At 43.3% G+C, this 18565-nt stretch overlaps 1 protein-coding gene across 6 annotated transcripts in view; it reads right to left on the reverse strand.

The window, feature by feature from the left end:
• The window catches only part of BIRC6 (baculoviral IAP repeat containing 6), an 807095-nt gene that overhangs the window by 248892 nt on the left and 539638 nt on the right, over window positions 1-18565 (reverse strand). For all 6 annotated transcript variants that reach the window (XM_082252286.1, XM_082252283.1, XM_082252284.1 and 3 more), the window contains 2 exons: window positions 12047-12214; window positions 11603-11776 (listed from right to left, as the gene is read on the reverse strand). In XM_082252286.1, coding sequence (XP_082108412.1) covers window positions 11603-11776; window positions 12047-12214 — 342 coding nt within the window. The remainder of the gene's footprint in view (window positions 1-11602; window positions 11777-12046; window positions 12215-18565) is intronic.

Consider the following 18565-nt stretch of genomic DNA (forward strand, 5'->3'; position numbering starts at 1 on the left):
GTATTTAGGAATACAATTGATGGGTACACACAAGCAATGCAGTATCACCACTGAGCTCTGCCCTACGTACATTTTGCCTGAAATCAAGTTAGATTCACAACTTTAATGTTGCCCTACAGTGGATATAAAAAGTCTACACACCACTGTAAAAGACTAGACAAAGATATAAAATAAAAAACTAAAATAACATGGTTGCTTAAGTGTGCACAACCTTAAACTAATACTTTTTTGGAGCACCTTTTGATTTTATTACAGCACTCAGTCTTTTTGGGTAGGAGTCCATCAGCATGGCACATGTTGACTTGGCAATATTTGCCCACTTTTCTCTGCAAAAACACTCCAAATCTGTCAGATCACGAGGGCATCTGCTGTGCATAGCCCTCTTCAGATCACCCCACAGATTTTCAATCGGATTAAGGTCAGGGCTCTGGCTGGGCCATTACAAAACTAATCTTCTGGTGAAGCCATTCTTTTGTTGATTTGGATGTATGCTTTGGGTCGTTATGCTGAAAGATGAAGTTCCTCTTCATGTTCAACTTTCTAGCAGAAGCCTGAAGGTTATGTGCCAATGTTGACTGGTATTTGGAACAGTTAATAATTCCCTCTACCTAGACTAAGGCCCCTGTTCCAGCTGAAGAAAAACAGCCCCAAAGTATGATGCTACCACCACCATGCTACACTGTGGGTATGGTGTTCTTTTCGTGATGTGAAGTGTTGTTTTTGCAGCAAACATATCTTTTGGAAATATGGCCAAAAAGTTCAACCTTGGTTTCATCAGACCATAACACAATTTCCCACTTCAGATGTGTTTTTGCAAAATTTAGCCGGGCTTGGATGTTCCTAAGAAAAGGCTTCTGTCTTGCCACTCTACCCCACAACCCAGACATATGAAGAATACGGGAGATTGCTGTCACATGTACCAAACAGTCAGTACTTGCCAGATATTCCTGCAGCTCCTTTAACTACTCTTGGACAGCCCACCGTGTATTTATGTCGCTTCTTTGACATTAAATATCGGGGTTATGGCAGAAGATAGCTGCTATAATCCCAGTATTTTCTTACACGGCAGGCGGTCCGCTTTCACATTAAATCGGTTCCAGCGGCAGATTAATCACATGATCATTTTTATGGGCAGCGGGAGAGGCGCCCACCCCCCTCCTACAGCTTCCCGGTTGTTTTCCTAGCTTACCGGAGCCGCCGATAGTGGGGAAAATGAACCGATCCTGTGTTGCTGGGCAGGAAGACAAGTGAGGGCAAGATGGCCCCCACTCAACTCTATACCCTTGGAGGACCGGAGCGATGTCAAATGTCTATTTCGCCCAACGGCCTCAAAAGGGCAAAATTTTGTTTTTAAAAAATAAACTAAAATTAAAAATTGCTTTTAAGTGTAAATGTAAGAATGGAGGTTTTTTGACCCCAGATCTCACATTAAAGAGGACCTAGGCTGCTTATTGCTAATACAAGGGATGTGTACATTCCTTGTAATAGGAATAAAAGTGATAAAAAAAATAAAAAATTGAAAAAGGACATTGTAAAAACAAAAAATTAAATAAGAAAAAATAAAGTTTAAAGCACCCCATTCCTCCAAGCTTGCGCGCAGAAGCGAAGGCATACGCAGATCGCGCCCACATATGTAACCTGTGTTCAAACCACACATGTGAGGTATCGCCGTGATCGTGCGAGCGAGAGCAATAATTCTAGCCTAGACATCCTCTAACTCTAAACTGGTAACCTGAAGAAATTTTTAAAGCGTCGCCTACAGAGATTTTTACCAAAGTTTGTCACCATTCCATGAGCGTGCGCAGTTTTGAAGCATGAAATGCTAGGTAACAATTTACTTGACGTAATATCTTTCACATTATAGAAAAAAAATGGGCAAACTAAGGTTTTTCTTATTTTTTAATTAAATTTTTTTATTTTTTCACAAAAAAATGCGTTTGTAAGACTGCTGCGCAAATACGGTGTGACAAAGTATTGCAATAATCTCCATTTTATTCTGTAGGGTCTCTGCTAAAAATTATTATATATATATATATAATGTTTGGGGGTTCTAAGTAATTTTCTGGGAAACGTAAAATTTATTTCTCTGATGTTCATTGACAGACAACTGCGGATTCTTTCTAACTATTGGGTTATACTGCCCCCTACAGGAGTAGGACACTAGGCAGGAAAAAGCTTAATTACGCCTATGTGCAGTCCCATGAGGTATACACCACACTCAGCTGCTATAGGCACTTAGCTTTGTTACAAGCAGTGTCAGAAGAAAGCCAACTCCACAGAGAGGTGGGTGCTGTGTCCGTCAATGAACATCAGAGAAATGGATTTTATGGTAAGTCAAAAATCCAATTTTCTCTTTCGTTCATTGACGAACACAGCTCCTGATTATTCTTAACCATTGGGATGTCCAAAAGCAGTGTCAAACATGAGGGGTGGGAAAACCGCAGAAAAAAATTTCCAAGGCTTACCCATGGCTAACTAGGTAACATGGAGCTCAACCATAACAACTGGAGCTCATCTGAAAAAACAATACACATTCAAAGAGGACAAGGTCCTCTAAACCGCAGCCTGCAAAAACCTTGCAGCCAAAAAAAAGCACTCACAAATGCCAACACATCCATTTTATAAAACTTTGTAAAAGTGTGCACAGACTGAGTCCCTGTCCATTGTTCCTTCCAAAGGTCGTCCTGATTTCCATTTGAATAGACATTGTGTTGCTTTCCCTATGTCCCAGGCATAAACATCCTAAGGAAATTGTTCTCCTTAGCTCTGTAAACCAACAGGTAAGGTGAATGACAAGACAATGCCGCCAGCTCAGACACACTGCACGCAGAAGTAATAGGCACCAAAAAGCCCACCTTCTGGGACAATGTAAGCCGGGAACTTCGAAGGGAGATTCCTGCATAACGGACAATACCAATTTGAGGACCCACGGCGGTAATGGAGACTACCATGTAGGAACCAAGTGTCAAGCTCCCTGGATAAAGATACGCACCAAGAAAACTGCCAAGGCCAGAACCTGACCCTCTGATAGTACTCAAGGCCATGCGCTGTTCAACCCCCCCATCGGAGAAAGTCTGAGCCACCGAAAAGGAGTGAGGGAGAACCCCAAAAGACCCACACCACCGCAACATATGTCTTCCAAGTACAACGGTAGATCTTCCTAGACAGCGTAGGATTCACAGATTCAGACAAACCTCTAACCTTCAGCACCTGGCTTTCAACTGCCAAGCCGTTAAAACCAGTGACTGCAAGCAGGATGGAAGATTGGCCCTTGGGACAGCAGATCTTCCCTAAGAGGAAGTCTCCAAGGAGCATCAGTGACCAGCCATACAAGAACTGTGTACCAAGACCGGCGAGGCCAGCCTGGAGCCACTAGAAAGACCGGAATCCCTTGCTGCCTCGATCCTGAACAGAAGTCTTGGCAGAAGTATGAGAAGGGGAAAGGCAAAAAAAAAAATCAGACAATACGATGCTGTGCCGAGGACGCCTCCCCACCCTGACAGGCTGGCATCCGTGGTGACAACCGCCCAGTACAGGGAGAAGGATTTCCATTTCAAAGTGATGGAGAATGAAGCCACCTCTAGAGACTGGATTCTTGTGTCATTTCCCCAGAATCTCTTTTTGCAGGGATCTCATTTGGAACTGTGCAAACGGAACAGGGGGAGAAGGATTTTCATTTTGAAGTGCTGGAGAACAAAGCCACCTCTAGAGACTGCGGATTCCTGTCCCATTTCCCCAGAATGTCTTTTTGAAGATCTCGTGTGGAACTGTGCAAACGGAACCGCCTTGAAGGTAGATACCATCAGGCCCAGCACCAGCATGCAAGCCCAGAGGGATGACTGCTGGACAACAGAAGCTGAATTGCCTCCTGCAATTTCTGGCATTTTTCCAGAGGAAGCAACACTGGCTGAGGCCCAATCCACTCAGATAGTCCAGTTTTGTGGACAGAACCAGAGCAGACTTCTGAAGGTTCAGAATCCAACCCAACTCCCTCAGAGAACGCAGATAAATCTCCAAGACATCCATCAGAGCAGTCAGATACTCTGCTTGCAGAAGAGGATTGTCCTGATACCCCAGTAACACGATCCCTACTGACGCAACAATTCTAGCACCAGGGCAAACACTTTGCGAAGACCTGAGTAGCAGAGGCGAGACCAAAAGCAAACGCCACAAACTGATATTGCTTCTCGCCCACGGCAAAGCGGAGGAAGCGCGGATGACCGGCACACATTGGAATGTGAAGGCAGGTGTCCTTGACGTCGATAGAAGTGAGAAAATCCTCCAGATGTAGGGACGCCATTACCATGCGGATGGACTCTATTCGGAACTTCTGTACCCGCACAAGGCAGTTTAGTGCCTTTAAGTCCAGAATTGGACGTACCTTGCCTTCCTTCCAGGGAACTGTAAACAGGTTTGAGTAAAAACCCCTGAAAAAACATACTGAAGCCGGAAATGGGACAATCACCCCATGAAGTAACAAGTCTTGCACTGCCCCAAAGTGACCCCATACGCAATCTGGGGACAAGTGCAGGTTGGAAGAAAAGAACGTTTGTAGGGGAAAAGACCGAAACTCGATCTTGCAGCCGGACCAATTGACTTTATGGACCCACTTGACCTGTACCAAAGGGCCACGGATCCAGAAAATCAGCGAAGACGTTCCTCCACCCCAGACAGGGCTGAGGGCGCCCCTTCATGCCGCGGAAGCCTTGTCTGCAGGTCTGGAAGAGACCCTCGTGGCTTGCCAGACCAGGTCCTCTTGGTACCTCCGGAGGAGGCCCTGAAGGACTTTTATCCTTTGAGGGACGAAAAAGGTCTTTTATGAGCAGAGAATGGCCCACGTCTACTAATGAGGTCATCCAAGGAAGCTCCAAACGGGCGATACCCCACAAAGGGGAGATCAGATAAGGCCTTCTTAGAAGTCTGGCCTGCAGACCAGCATTGTGAGCCAGATAAGACGCCGATGAACCACTGCTGATACATAGAGCCTAAAATCAAAGAAGCCGCCAGCTCCGCAAAAGCAGGGGGAAGCAGTTTCCCCTCAAGGTCCCTGTGTAAAAGTTTAGCCCACTCATCAGAGTTTGACACCAGGGCAATAGTAAATGCCAGCCTAAGCCGAACCTGCCATAGTGAAAACATACGGACAGACAGAGCCACTGCTCTATCAGCCGGATCTTTAACCGCTTAAGCCCCGGAAGATTTTACCCCCATTCCGACCAGGGGGTATTTTGCGATTCGGCACTGCGTGACTTTAACGGACAATTGCGCGGTCGTGCGACGCTGTACCTAAACGAATTTGGCGTCCTTTTTTTCCCACAAACAGAGCTTTCTTTTGGTGGTATTTGATCACCTGTGCGATTTTTTGATCACGCGCTATAAACAAAAAAAGAGCGTCAATTTTGCAAAAATAGCAATATTTTTCACATTTTTTTATATGAAATTCCCCAAAAAAAAAATTTAAATATCAAAATTTTTTTACTTTTTCGGCCAATTTGTTTTATGCTACCTATGTTTGGTAAAAAAAAATCGCAAAAAGCGTATTTTGATTGGTTTGCGCAAAAGTTATCGCGTTTACTAACAAAGGGAAAGATTTCTGTAATTTTTGTTGTTTTTTTTTTTAACGTGTAATGGCGGCGATCTGCGATTTTTTTTGCGGTACTGCGACATTGGGGCGGACAGATCGGACCCTTGACTGACATTTTTGACACTTTTGGGGTTACCAGTGACATTTCTACAGTAATCAGTGCTATATATATGCACTGTTACTGTAAAAATACACTGGTAGTGAAGGGGTTAACTTTATTTGGGAGGGAGGGGCTGTGTGTATCCCTAGGGGCGTGCTTTCTACTGTGATTGGCTGGGGCTTGAGCTGTATGGACACTGATCAACGGATCTACATACTAGATCCGAGTGATCAGTATTCTAACAGCAAGGAGAATGACAGGTGGCTTGTTTACACAAGCTGCCTGACATTCTCCCTCTCCCCCGCCGATCGCCGAGTGACCGGCGGACATCGGGTCCGCCGGTCACACGCGCGGGGGGGTCCGTGACCACGCGGGAGCGGGAGCGCGCCTCCGGGGGCGCGCGCTCGCTCCCTAGACCCTCACAGGCTAGTGACGTAGCCCTACGTCACTTTGCCTGTGAGGGGCTGACTGCCGACGTAGATCGGCGTTAGGCAGTCGGCAAGTGGTTAAAGGCCAAGGACTCCTCAACCAAAGTAAGGTAGCTTTATTTAACCTGGAAACCGGCGAGTCCACTACAGGTGGGACCGTCCACTTTTTAAGCAGGAAATCCTTATAAGGATACCGCATAGCAAAACGCTTAGGGTGTGTTTTGGACAACCTTACTGTTATGTGACAATGTTGTCAAAGTAAGCGGGGTGAAGGGAACACTCCCGCCACAGTGGAGGATCTGTGGTGCCAAAAGGAACCGGCACCTCCGACGAGCAACTGCACCATGTTTAAAATTTTTCGCTCTGACACAATCAGTGCATCCACAAGTGCCTTTTCATGCATGGCTAGAGGAGCAGAGGAAACATCCTCACTGTGTGAGCACTCAGGGTGTGTGAAAACAGACCCAGTAGGGTGACTCGCACCCGCGGTAGGCATAACAAATTCAGGATCTGACAGACAGATGAGGCAGGGGAGGGCGGTGGACGCTATATACTAAGAACACCCGGGGAAAAAAAAAAAAATAATCAGGGGAGGACCGCTAACTGCGATCCCACAAGGGGGATGCCAACCCAGGGTACACAAATTGACCACCTACTGGACCCCGCAAAAAACAAGGTTGCCGCACTCCGAGCCCCTCTATAGAGGCCCACACAATGGGAAATAGCCCCTTAAAAGGGGGCCACCAGCCTTGACGTGGACACGCAGGCAGGGTATCCTGATGGTCCCACAGCACTAAAAGAAGTAGGTGCCCACCACAATAATGGTGGCATGGTTGCCATCAAAAATTAAACTGCCCCCACAGGGCCACCCTTCCAAGGGAGGTGCCAAGCATCCCGCATGGCTTAGTAGGCCGCAAGCCGTGGCCTTAGTTTGTGAGGAGGCCCAGCCAAGTGCACTCATCCCAGCCAAGCTCACTCTGAAAACCCACAGTGACCACCACATTTTTAGAGGGCTGGGAGGAAGGGGAACTCGGAGGACCCACTGTCCCAGGGAGGGGAACTCGGAGGTCCCACTGTCCCAGGAAGGGGCCCACGTCCACCCCAAAACACTCCAGCGGGTAGAGGGGGGACAGCTACTTACCATACCAGGAAGAGGGTGAGCACCACTCCTGACAAACCACCGCTCGCTCGGAATGTGGGTGGCTGTCGGTCAGAAGGAGCGCTGCGAGTCAGGCTGAGGCCAGGTTGTATGCGCCCTCACGAGACGTTTAACTCACAGGCCAGCCTCCGTCCAGTGGGGCTATGTCCCGGCTGACCTAGCGTGGAGCTGAGGCTTGCGTGCACTTGTTGGCCAGACCGGGGGGACCCTCTGGATCTAGATTATCCAGTCCGTTGCCCTGTTCGGCAGTTGATCGTAAATTTCACAGTAACAAAATAACAAAGATAAGAAAAAAATCAATTTAAAAGGAAAAAATTGCCAGGACCAGAGATCCCAGCAAGAAACTATGTTCTTACTCCTGACTAGGCAGAGAAAAAAAACCGAAGTCCTATATCAGGAGGTGGGAATATACCCCCCTGAGACTGCCCCATAGGCGTAGTCAAGCTTTTTCCTGCCTAGAGTTAATCTCCTGTAGGGGGCAGTATAACCCGATGGTTAAGAAGAATCAGGAGCTGTGTCTGTTAATGAATGAAAGAGAACTACTGATTTTAACTTGTAAACAACATGTGTCAGAAATAGCCCAGGTGACGGTCCCTTAAGTGGTTAATGTTGCTGTAGGCTCTTTGCAGCCTCCCTGACCAGTTTTCTTCTCGTCTTTTCATCAACTTTGGAGGGACATCCAGTTCTTGCTAATGTCACTGTTGTGCCATATTTTCTTCACTTGAAGAGTGAGTGTCTTCACTGTGTTCCAAGGTATATCTAATGCCTTGGGAATTCTTCTCCTGACTGATACCTTTTAACAATGAGATCCCTCTGACGCTTAGGAATCTCTCTGCAGGACATGGCTTTTGCTGTAAAATGTGACTAAGAATATTATCGCCCACTCTATCTCCCTATGCGATGTCCTTTATAAACATTCTTCCCTTGTTTCTGTGCATAAACTGTTATCCCATATATTTAATAATCCCGACTTCCCCCCCAGGACAGAATATAAAGGCCTTTCAATGGTGGACGAACAAGGGTCTGTTCAGGATTGGACATTTCCTTACTTCTCAGGGTCCTTTAGGAGTCTCCCATTGCTTTAATAAAATGGGAATGCCCCAATCGTAAAGGTTTAGGCTACACCAAGTCCGGCATTACCTTAATACCTTGCTTGGAGAATCGGAGACCCCCCCCCTGCACTACAGCCTATGAACGATGGTGCTCTCAAACCAATGTACAGAGTGGTGGCATCTCGCTAATATATGGGGCACTGTCTGACGTGTCAAAGAAGCACCAGTATGCCCAACTGTGGGAAAGGGATCTTGGAATATCATAGGAAACTGAGGTATGGAACAATCTCTTTAGGGGGGCGTTTAAAGGTATTTTGAACATGTCATTGATAGAAGCTAATGTTAAGATTATCACAAGTTGGTACCTTGTACCCGTTCGACTGGCCAGAATGTATCTGGGTACCTCATCATTGTGCTTCCGTGACTGCGAACACCAGGGCACCCTTCTCCACATTTGGTGGGAATGCCCCCGCATGCCAAACAGGATGTGTTTGACTCAATTTGGGACCCCTGGTGTTCATATGTCTCTTCCTCTCAGTAGGGTTTTTGTTTTTCTTATACTTCTCTCCACGATTCCGGCATCTCTCTTTCCCGTTTTTTTCTCTTTCTTTCTGCCTCTTTCTCCCTTCCCTGCCTCTCTTCTTCATGTTCTCTTTCTTAACATTTAGTCTTTCACCATACGGGTATCGTCATTACCGTATATTTTTCCTTTTGAGAAGGTCCCCAAGGGGGGTACTTACTCTCCAGCCTTGACTCCATTTCGTCAAGGCTAGCTCCCTTGTATGTCATTACATTTTTTGCGTGTTTGTATTCGTTTTCATAATCATATTACATGACCTTGCAGTGATATTTTATATTCCACCCTACTATAATACTAGCAAAATTAAGGTGTTGCTCTCTCTGTCACAAGGTCAGTGGGGCCAATGCCCCTAGAGATGCTTGGTCATACATATGCTGTTACTCTAGCTCTTGTTTATATGTATTACTGTTAGCTGAGTCCTCTCAGGGGCTCCTTTCTGTCATTTGTTTTGATGTCTGTTCATGTTCTCTCTTTTGACTTTAATAAAAATCATTGCAAGTACAAAATGTGACTATGAAAATGTCAGGAAAGACCTACTAGAACAGCTGAACTTTATTTGGAGTTAAACAGAGGCACTTTAAATGATGGCAGGTGTGTACTAACTTCTATTTAACATGAGTTTGAATGTAACTGCTTAATTCTGAAAACCGCTACATCCCCAGTTAGAGGGTGTGCACATTTGCGCAGCCACATTTTATTATTTTTTTTTTTTTTTACTTCCCTCCCCTAAAAGATTTCAGTTTGTTTTTCAATTGAGTTGTACAGTTTATAGGTCACATTAAAAGGTGAAAAAGTTCTGAAATGATTCATCAATTTCTCATCTTTTTTACATCATAGAAATCTGACATTTTAACAGGGGCGTGTAGACTTTTTATAAACACTGTATATGGCTATTATTGTTAAACTTGATATGAACCATGATTATTGTTAAAAATTATATGAAGTATCATCCATTTATTAAGTGTTCTATTCATGACTTCTATATTGATGAAAACATGAGACATGCAAAACATTGCTTTCCCCTCAAAATAACTCAACACACAGCAATTGATGTCTAAACCACTGGCAACAAGAGTGAGTACACCCCTATATGAAAATGTCCAAATTGGGCCCAATTAGCCATTTTCCCTCCTCGGTGTCATGTGACTCGTTCGTGTTACAAGGTCTCAGGTGTGAATGGGGAGCAGGTGTGTTAAATTTGGTGTTATCACTCTCACTCGCTCATACTGGTCACTGGAAGTTCAACCTGGCACCTCATGGCAAGGAACTCACTGAGGACCTGAAAAAAGAATTGTTGCTCTACATAAAGATGGCCTAGGCTATAAGAAGATTGCCAAGACCCTGAAAATGAGCTGCAGCACGGTGGCCAAGACCATACAGCGGTTGAAAAAGACAGGTTCCACTCCGTACAGGCCTCGCCATGGTCGACCAAAAAAGTTGAGTGCGTGCGCTCAACATCATATCCAGAGGTTGTCTTTGGGAAATAAATGTATGAGAGCTGATGGCACTGCTGCAGAGGTTTAAGGGGTGGGGGTCAGCCTGTCAGCGCTCAGACCATACGTAGCATACTGCATCAAATTGGTCTGCATGGATGTTGTCCCAAAAATAAAGCCTCTTCTAAAGATAATGCACAAGAAAGCCTGCAAACAGTTTGCTGAAGATAAGCAGACTAAGGACATGGATTACTGGAACCATGTCCTGTGGTCTGACGATACCAGGATAAACTTACTTGGTTCAGATGGTGTCAAGCATTTGTGGCGGCAACCAGGTGAGGAGTACAAAGACAAGTGTGTCTTGCCTACAGTCAAGCATGGTGGTGGGAGTGTCATGGTCTGGGGCTGCTTAAGTGCTGCCGACACTAGGGAGCTACAGTTCATTGAGGGAACCATGAATGCCAACATGTATCGTGACATACTGAAGCAGAGCATGGATTCCCTCCCTTTGGAGACTGGGCCGCAGGGCAGTATTCCAACATAACGACCCAAAACACACCTCCAAGACGACCACTGCATTGCTAAAGAAGCTGAGGGTAAAGGTGATGGACTAGCCAAGCATGTCTCCAGACCTAAACCCTATTGAGCATCTGTGGCGGCATCTTCAAACGGATGGTGGAGGAGCACAAGGTCTCTAACATCCACCAGCTCAGTGATGTCGTCATGGAGGAGTGGAAAAGGATTCCAGTGGCAACCTGTGAAGCTCTGGTGAACTCCATGCCCAAGAGGGTTAAGGCAGTGCCGAAAAATAATGGTGGCCACACAAAATATTGACACTTTGGTCCCAATTTGGACATGTTCACTTAGGGGTGTACTCACTTTTGTTGCCAGTGGTTTAGACATGTATGGCTGTGTGTTATTTTGAGGGGACAGCAAAATTTCACTGTTATACAAACTGTACACTCACTACTTTACATTGTAGCAAAGTGTCATTTATTCAGTGTTGTCACATGAAAAGATATAATAAAATATTTACAAAAATGTGAGGGTGTACTCACTTTTGTGAGATACTGTATATCTTTAAAAAAAAAAAAAAAAAAAAAAGAAAAGAAAAAAAAATAGCAAAAAGTACTTTACTAATCTACTTCTTTAACTATAGACACATCTATCATGCAATGTTCTGACATGAGGACATTACTATTTCTGTTAAGAGACACTACCTGTAGATTAGGAAAACACTATAAGCCAGTTACCAAAATAAAAACGTACCCTTTTCTGTGTGAAGACGCTTGAAAGAATCAGTTTTTGATAGACTTGGATCAGAAATAACTTTGGAACCAAGCTTAACTGTTAGGTCGACTGAACGAAAACCCTGAGGAAGCTTTCTTTCATATAATAGTGTAAGTAGCTGTGCAAGGGTCATTTCCGGTGGCAAGGGTTGACCTATAAGGAAAACCAGCAAAATTCAAAGACTTGTTAGAATAGAAGGCATAATAAAGTAAAACAAAGATTTAAGTCCCTTTCTCAAGTATTACAGACAAGTATTAACTTGAAGTTACTAAAACACAAACTCCTGTTAAGGTTTAGGTCGTATGAAATAAAAATTTTACTAGAACTAATGAAAATCTGAAAGCACAATGATGGTGTGTGTGTGTGTGTGTAAAAGGTTTCTATAGCACAAAAAGTATTACAGTAACGAAAGATAAAAACTACCTGGCAGCAACTTATGGTAAAGGTGGAAAACTGGAATGCTAATGGTCTTGCTTGAAGAATCCACACCTGATGAAGTTCCTCCTACTTTGTCTGCCAATATTCTTCCTCTTCTAGATGGTGGACGTGGTGGTGTAGAGGATACAGCTCGTTTTGATTGAGATTTCAAACCTTGGATGTAAAATGCAAAATAAATGCACTTCTCATACAAGTAAATGGAGAATAGTTTTCCATTAACCACTTCAGCTCCAGAAGGTTTTACCCCCTTATAATGACCAGGCCATTTTTTTGCAATTCGGCACTGCGTTACTTTAACAACAAATTTTGCGGTCGTGCGACGCTGTACCTGAATACAATTGATGTCCTTATTTTCCCACAAATAGAGCTTTCTTTTGGTGGTATTTGATCACCTGTGTAGCTTTTAGATTTTGCGCTATAAACAAAAAAAGAGCGACAATTTTGAAAAACAAAAAAACGCCATATTTTGTACTTTATAAAATATTCCCAATATAAAAATTTAAAAAATCGAATTTTTTTTTATCAGTTTAGGCCAATTTTTATTCTGCTACATATTTATGGTAAAAAAAAATACCAAAAAGCATATTTTAATTGGTTTGCACAAAATTTATAGCTTTTACAAACTACGGGATAGATTTTTGGAATTTTTATTAGTAATGGCAGCGATCAGCGATTTTTAGCGGGACTGCGACATTGCGGCGGACAGATCGGGCCCCTAACATTTTTGGGGACCAGTGACATTAATACAGTAATCAGTGCTAAATAATATGCACTGTTACTGTATAAATGACACTGGCAGGGAAGGGGTTAACACTGGGGGCGATCAAAGGGTTTAATGTTTGCCTAACTGTGATTACTAACTGTGCAGGGAAGGGTCTGTGACATGCACAGAGAGATTGCGGTTTCAGCTTAGCTAAAACTGCAGATCTCTCCCTGCCTGTCTGACAGAAGAGCTGCCTGCTTTGTTTACATAAGCAGTAGGGATGTAACGATATCGAAGATATCGCGATATCGTATCGTCGTGGTCGTCTCGATATCGTCGTGGTCGTGTCTCGATATCGTCGTGGTTGGGTTACAATATTAAAAGGACAGGTGTCCGTCAAAAAGCAAGAGGAATAAACACAGTCCCGCGGAACAAATCATTGTTAACTACATAGACCAGAGTTTAAGGATTTTTTTTACTGTTTTTTTTTTTTCTTGCAATGTAGATATTTTGATCTTTCTGATGAAAAACGTGAACATAAGCTAAATGATAGGTCAGTGTTTTTTTTTAAAGGCTTTTTGACTGACTATTTTATTTAAGTTTAAGTTATGTTCCTAAATACCAGTTTTAAAAGGCTTCCTTTATTTGCCTTGCACATTTAAACCTGACTTAACTTGATCTTTGTTTGCACTTAAGGCTCCGTTCACATGTAGGCGTTTTGGGGCGTTTTTCTGCTCTAGGATCAGCTCTCAAAACGCCCAACAAGACAAATCCTATTCATTTCAATGGCCCCTGTTCACATCTGAGCGTTTTGAAGCTGTATACAAAACGCCCAACGCTCAAAAAAGTACATGAGCTTCTTTTTGGGCAGATTACAGGCGTTTTCCATTGATCTCTATTGAATCTAAAAACGCCTGCACAAAAATCGCGGTAAAATCGCGGTAAAAAACGCCGCAAAAATCGCGGTAAAATCGCGGTAAAAAACGCGCGAAAAACGCTACGCTCAGGTGTGAATGTAGCCTAAAGGGAATTGCCTATTGTTTGTTTACAATTGTTCTAACTGCTTCTTAACTTGAACATTGCACAGAAGAATCAGTTATGCAACCAAATATTACTATACAGAATATTGATGTTCCTGACTACAACTTGCACTTTAAAAGCACTATGTGATCAGTGTTTTATGTTGTCATGGATCCATAAATACAACAATAAATTGCCTGTTGACTGGCAAAAGCAGAATAAATGTCGGTATTTTTTTCGCTATTATCATCACAAACACTATCATGAGCTATTTAACAATACCATGAGCTTTTCCACAATATCGCAATAAATATCGTACCGTGAGGTCAATATCGAAATTGTATCGTACCGTGAGATTTTGATATCGTTACATCCCTAATAAGCAGGCGGGTCTTCTCTCGGTTTCTCCGATGATCATGGGAGGGCAGCGGCAATCACCGCTGCCCCTCCCGCTTTGTCTAATCATTGTCCGATCCCCTCATGCACAAAATCACGTAGTATTACGGGATTTTGCGCAGCCAAGCTGCCCTGCAGCAGTAATACTACGGCGGGCGGGAGGTCGGCAAGAGGTTATTAGGATGCATTTATTCACTGTTATTTTATTTTAGTGCAAGTTTTCGTGTAAAATGGCTGCATATTATCAGTTAACGGAAGCTTCTATTTTCTTGACTAAAAAGTCTTTGTAAAGACAGCTGCTAATTGGGAAGAGAAAAGTGGTTTAGTTACAGCATCCACATTTTTGTCAAGGGTCAACATACACGTATTTAAGCACCTAACGCCCAGTCTATAAAAAAAATAAATAAAAAATAAAAGTTAAAAAAATAAAAAATGTTATCCCAAGTGGACGTTATAGGATGTCCTCTCAGGAAGCGCCAATAGCACAGTGGCGCGATCTATCATGGACACAGTTGATGACTGACTGATCAGAGTACCCGCTCTATGCTGGAACCATGTGAACGCCGTGATGAATCACAGCAGGTCACATGACAGTTGTACACAATGGATGTCTCTCTTTCATGCCATTCAATGTGTACAACTGTGTTGCTAGCTGTAATTTGTCGAATTCATCACATGATACAGACAGGACCAATCACAGACCATCTGAATCATGTGATTAGCTTTGACTAATCAGAACAAAACAGACTGAATGAATCCATTTCATTCAGTAAAATTCTTGCTTATAGCAATGTAATGCACTGCTATAAGCAATGTGTAAAAAAAATGAACTAAAATTATAACCTTTTTGTTTTTGTACAGTCACCAGTGTCCCTGATCACTACCATACCAGTTATATGACACTGTACTGCACTGGTGACAGTATGTTTAAAAAAAAAAATTGTGAAATTTTATTTTCCAAAAAATTATAACTTCAAAAAAAAAAAAACTTGCCATGCCTCCTACTCAATACCATGGATGGTCTACTTTCCAAAAAGGGTTATTTCAGGGGGTTTTCTACAGTCCTGGTATTTTAGAGACATCAACTAATGAGATAGGCCATCAGTACATCAAGACTTATCAATTTTCAGATATTTATACACCATAGTTTGTGGACTGTATAACTTTCCTACAGAATAAATAATATACACCGATTTGGGTTATTTTCGCCAAGGAAATGTAGCAGAATTCATTTTATGCTATATTTATGAAGATTTATTTGCAAAATTTTATAACCGAAACAAAGAAAAACAAGTTTTGTTTTCAAAATTTTCAGTCTTTTTATTTAGCAAAAAATAAAAAACCCAGTAGTATGTAAACACCACAAAAAGAAAGCTGTATTTGTGTGAACAAAATGATAAAAATCTAGTTTGTGTGTTGCATGATAACGTAATTGTCATTCAAAGTGCTACAGCGTTAAAAGCTAAAAACTGGCCTGGGCAGGAAGGGGGTTAAAGTGCCCGGTATTGAAGTGGATAAAGCAAATATGTATTCACAGCATGCAGTTTCATTTTATATCAGCATGGTAATAGCAATGGAAGCAATAGTTATTTTTGACTATTCTAATATTGCAGGCCGTCTCTTTCCACAACTTCCTGGAATCCCTGCATGCCTCGCAGCAGCTTCTAATCTGTGGTTTATTTTTAATTTCTAAGAACTACATATCTCAGGATACATTGCTGTGTGAAAGCTGTGAATCCTGTACTGACTCCGCCTCCTGAAACTCTGCTCAGCACCTCTGTAGTTGAGAAAACAGGTTCTGTGAAACTTGGAAAAGCAGTGCCTACTCATTGGGCATAGTGAATATGTGTCTCAGAATTTAAAGGCCATCTGCAGGCACACATTTTTTTTAATCCCATGCAGTGGGGCTGGGCCTGCACGGGTTAACCGATTGTTTTTTGTCAAGGGAATAGGAGAAGCAAGATATATTTACCTCGTCGTCCGATCCTCCCAGTACAAGATGGATCCAGCACCTCCGCGCTTTAACAGTCTTAAGATGTAGACTGTTCCTGGGGTCATCAAGCCCAGAGCAAGCTCCACAGACCAAGAAAAATCCATTGCTGGACTGTGGTAGCCCATTTTCCAGTGAAATAAATGATCGGGCAAGTATAAACTTTCTCCTCACCCCTAGACAAAACAAGCAGTTGACCGGAGCAGTGCGGGCACTGCCCGACTGCATGGGAAAGCGTTTTGTACATGGAGTTGGGCTTTAAAGTGGTTCTAAACCTCAGACATGAAATATGAACAAAGCTTATCCCTCTATAGTACTTGTGTACTGTACAACCCAGACAAGCTTTACTTTTAATGGCTGTAGAGAAGACTGCAGATAAGCACGTACAATTTATATAGGAGGATTTGTTGCATCTCTGTGTATCCCCTGCAGCCAGTCACCTCACTGGATATACGTAAGGGTTTACAGACACTTTAACAGGTACCTGCCGCCTATGCTATAGTCAAAAAACAGCTACAGCGTTGCTCTACAGTTCTGGGAGGACGTTCTCCCATGTACGTACATCAGGTGAGCTTTATGGACATAACTGATCACAGATCACGGTAAAGGGCCAATCACAGCAGCCCTTTACCATGTGATCAGCTGTGTCCAATCACAGCTGTTCACATGTAAAAAGACTTGCCGGTTATCGCTATTTCTTTCCTCACGGGCTGTCTTCTGTGTGAGGAAAGGAGAGCCAATTAACGGCAGGTCTGACAGAGCACAGTGAGTACACTGTTTAAATTGATCATCAGTGAAGCCCCATCAGTCCCCCGATTATCAGTGCCGCCAAAAAAAAAAAAAAAAGCTATAACCCTCCCTTAGTCTATGTACTTTAACTGTTGGCAATTATTTTCCTTCAAATGTGCTGCAAATCCTGGCTCGTAATTGAATACTCCAGAAACTTCCAAAGACCTTTATATCAAGCTTTGGTGGACTGACAGTTAATCATATCATAGGTGGTCTATGTATGGACTGTATGAATTTTTTATGACCGGTGTAACCTTTTTATGTTGTTTTGGGTTAATAGCTTAAATATGAAGTTCATTGGCCCATTCGGGTGTTGGTACGCAAGCAGAAGCCATTTACTTCCGGTTGCCGGAACGCAACTGGAAGATCTGCCCATTTCTGACTGCAAGGATAAATATTCGCAGAGAAGCATCTTTTGCCACGCCCCTAACAACGTCTATCAGGTACTAATCAGACAAAACAAGGTTCTGTCAGAGTTCTGTCTGAGCAGTCTCCAAATTTCTAGTGGATACTAGTTTTGTGTAATCCTCCTTTTCAACTAGCATAGAATTGTATTATCCTCTTAATTGGAAGCAGATGTCCAGAGCCGCCCCCCCAGGAGGCCATGCGACGTGACCAGAAGTGGTGTCACAAGGAAGGACTCTGCGGACCCTGAAGGAAGACAGGCAAAGATGGATGCGGCCTCCAACAGGGGCGATGAGGGGTCCTTTGCAGGAATGCGTCATAAGCAAAGCATTCTAGCACATTATGCCTTTACTTTTCAGGTAAGAAAAAAAAAAAAAAAGCAGAGTTTACTCCCTCTTAAAGGTGGGCTAAGTAAAACACAAAATGGTATTTTTGTACTTACCGTACAATCCATTTCTCTGAGTTAATCCACGGACACAGCGTTCCATAAAACATAACTAGTGTGTTATATTGCCTCCTCCAGGAGCAGGACTAGGCAGAACAAAAAACACCTGGCTACGCCCGTGGGCCGTCCTCAGCTAGTATAGAACCCCCCCTATCTGCACTAGGTAATTAGTTTAGTAGCAGTATTAGAAGCATCAGAACTCCATAGAGGGGTGGGTGTTGTGTAGGTTGAACTCAGGGAAATGGATTATACATTAAGTACAAAAATCCCATTTTCTCTTTTGTTGATCGACAGACACAGCGTTCCATAAATCATAACTATTGGGACATCCAAAAGCAGTGCCAAAAGGAAAATGAGGGGTGGGGAAAATAACCCAAGGCTAAACATAAGTGCCCTTAACCAGTGTACAGTACTTACAGTACAGTACCCCATTTGAAAAAATAAAAGTTTAAAGGAAAACACCTCTCAAGAAGGAACAGCCTCTCAAACAGCAGCCTGCAAAACTTTGCAGCCAAAAAAAGCATCCGCAGATGCCAAAGTATCTACCTTATTGAATTTCGTGAAGGTATGCATGGACAACCAAGTGGCCGCCTTGTAAACTTGTGATATTGAAGCCTGACGACGGAAGGCCCAGGAAGCACTCAGCGCCCCAGTAGAAAGCGCCGTGACAGGGAAAGGTGGAACCTGACCTTTAATGGAATAGGCCTGAGTCACCGTCTGTCTGATCCATCTGGAAATGGTAGTCGAAAAAGCGGC

Source organism: Pelophylax lessonae (assembly GCF_965119305.1).
Source record: "Pelophylax lessonae genome assembly, chromosome: 3".
NCBI classification, from domain to species: domain Eukaryota; kingdom Metazoa; phylum Chordata; class Amphibia; order Anura; family Ranidae; genus Pelophylax; species Pelophylax lessonae.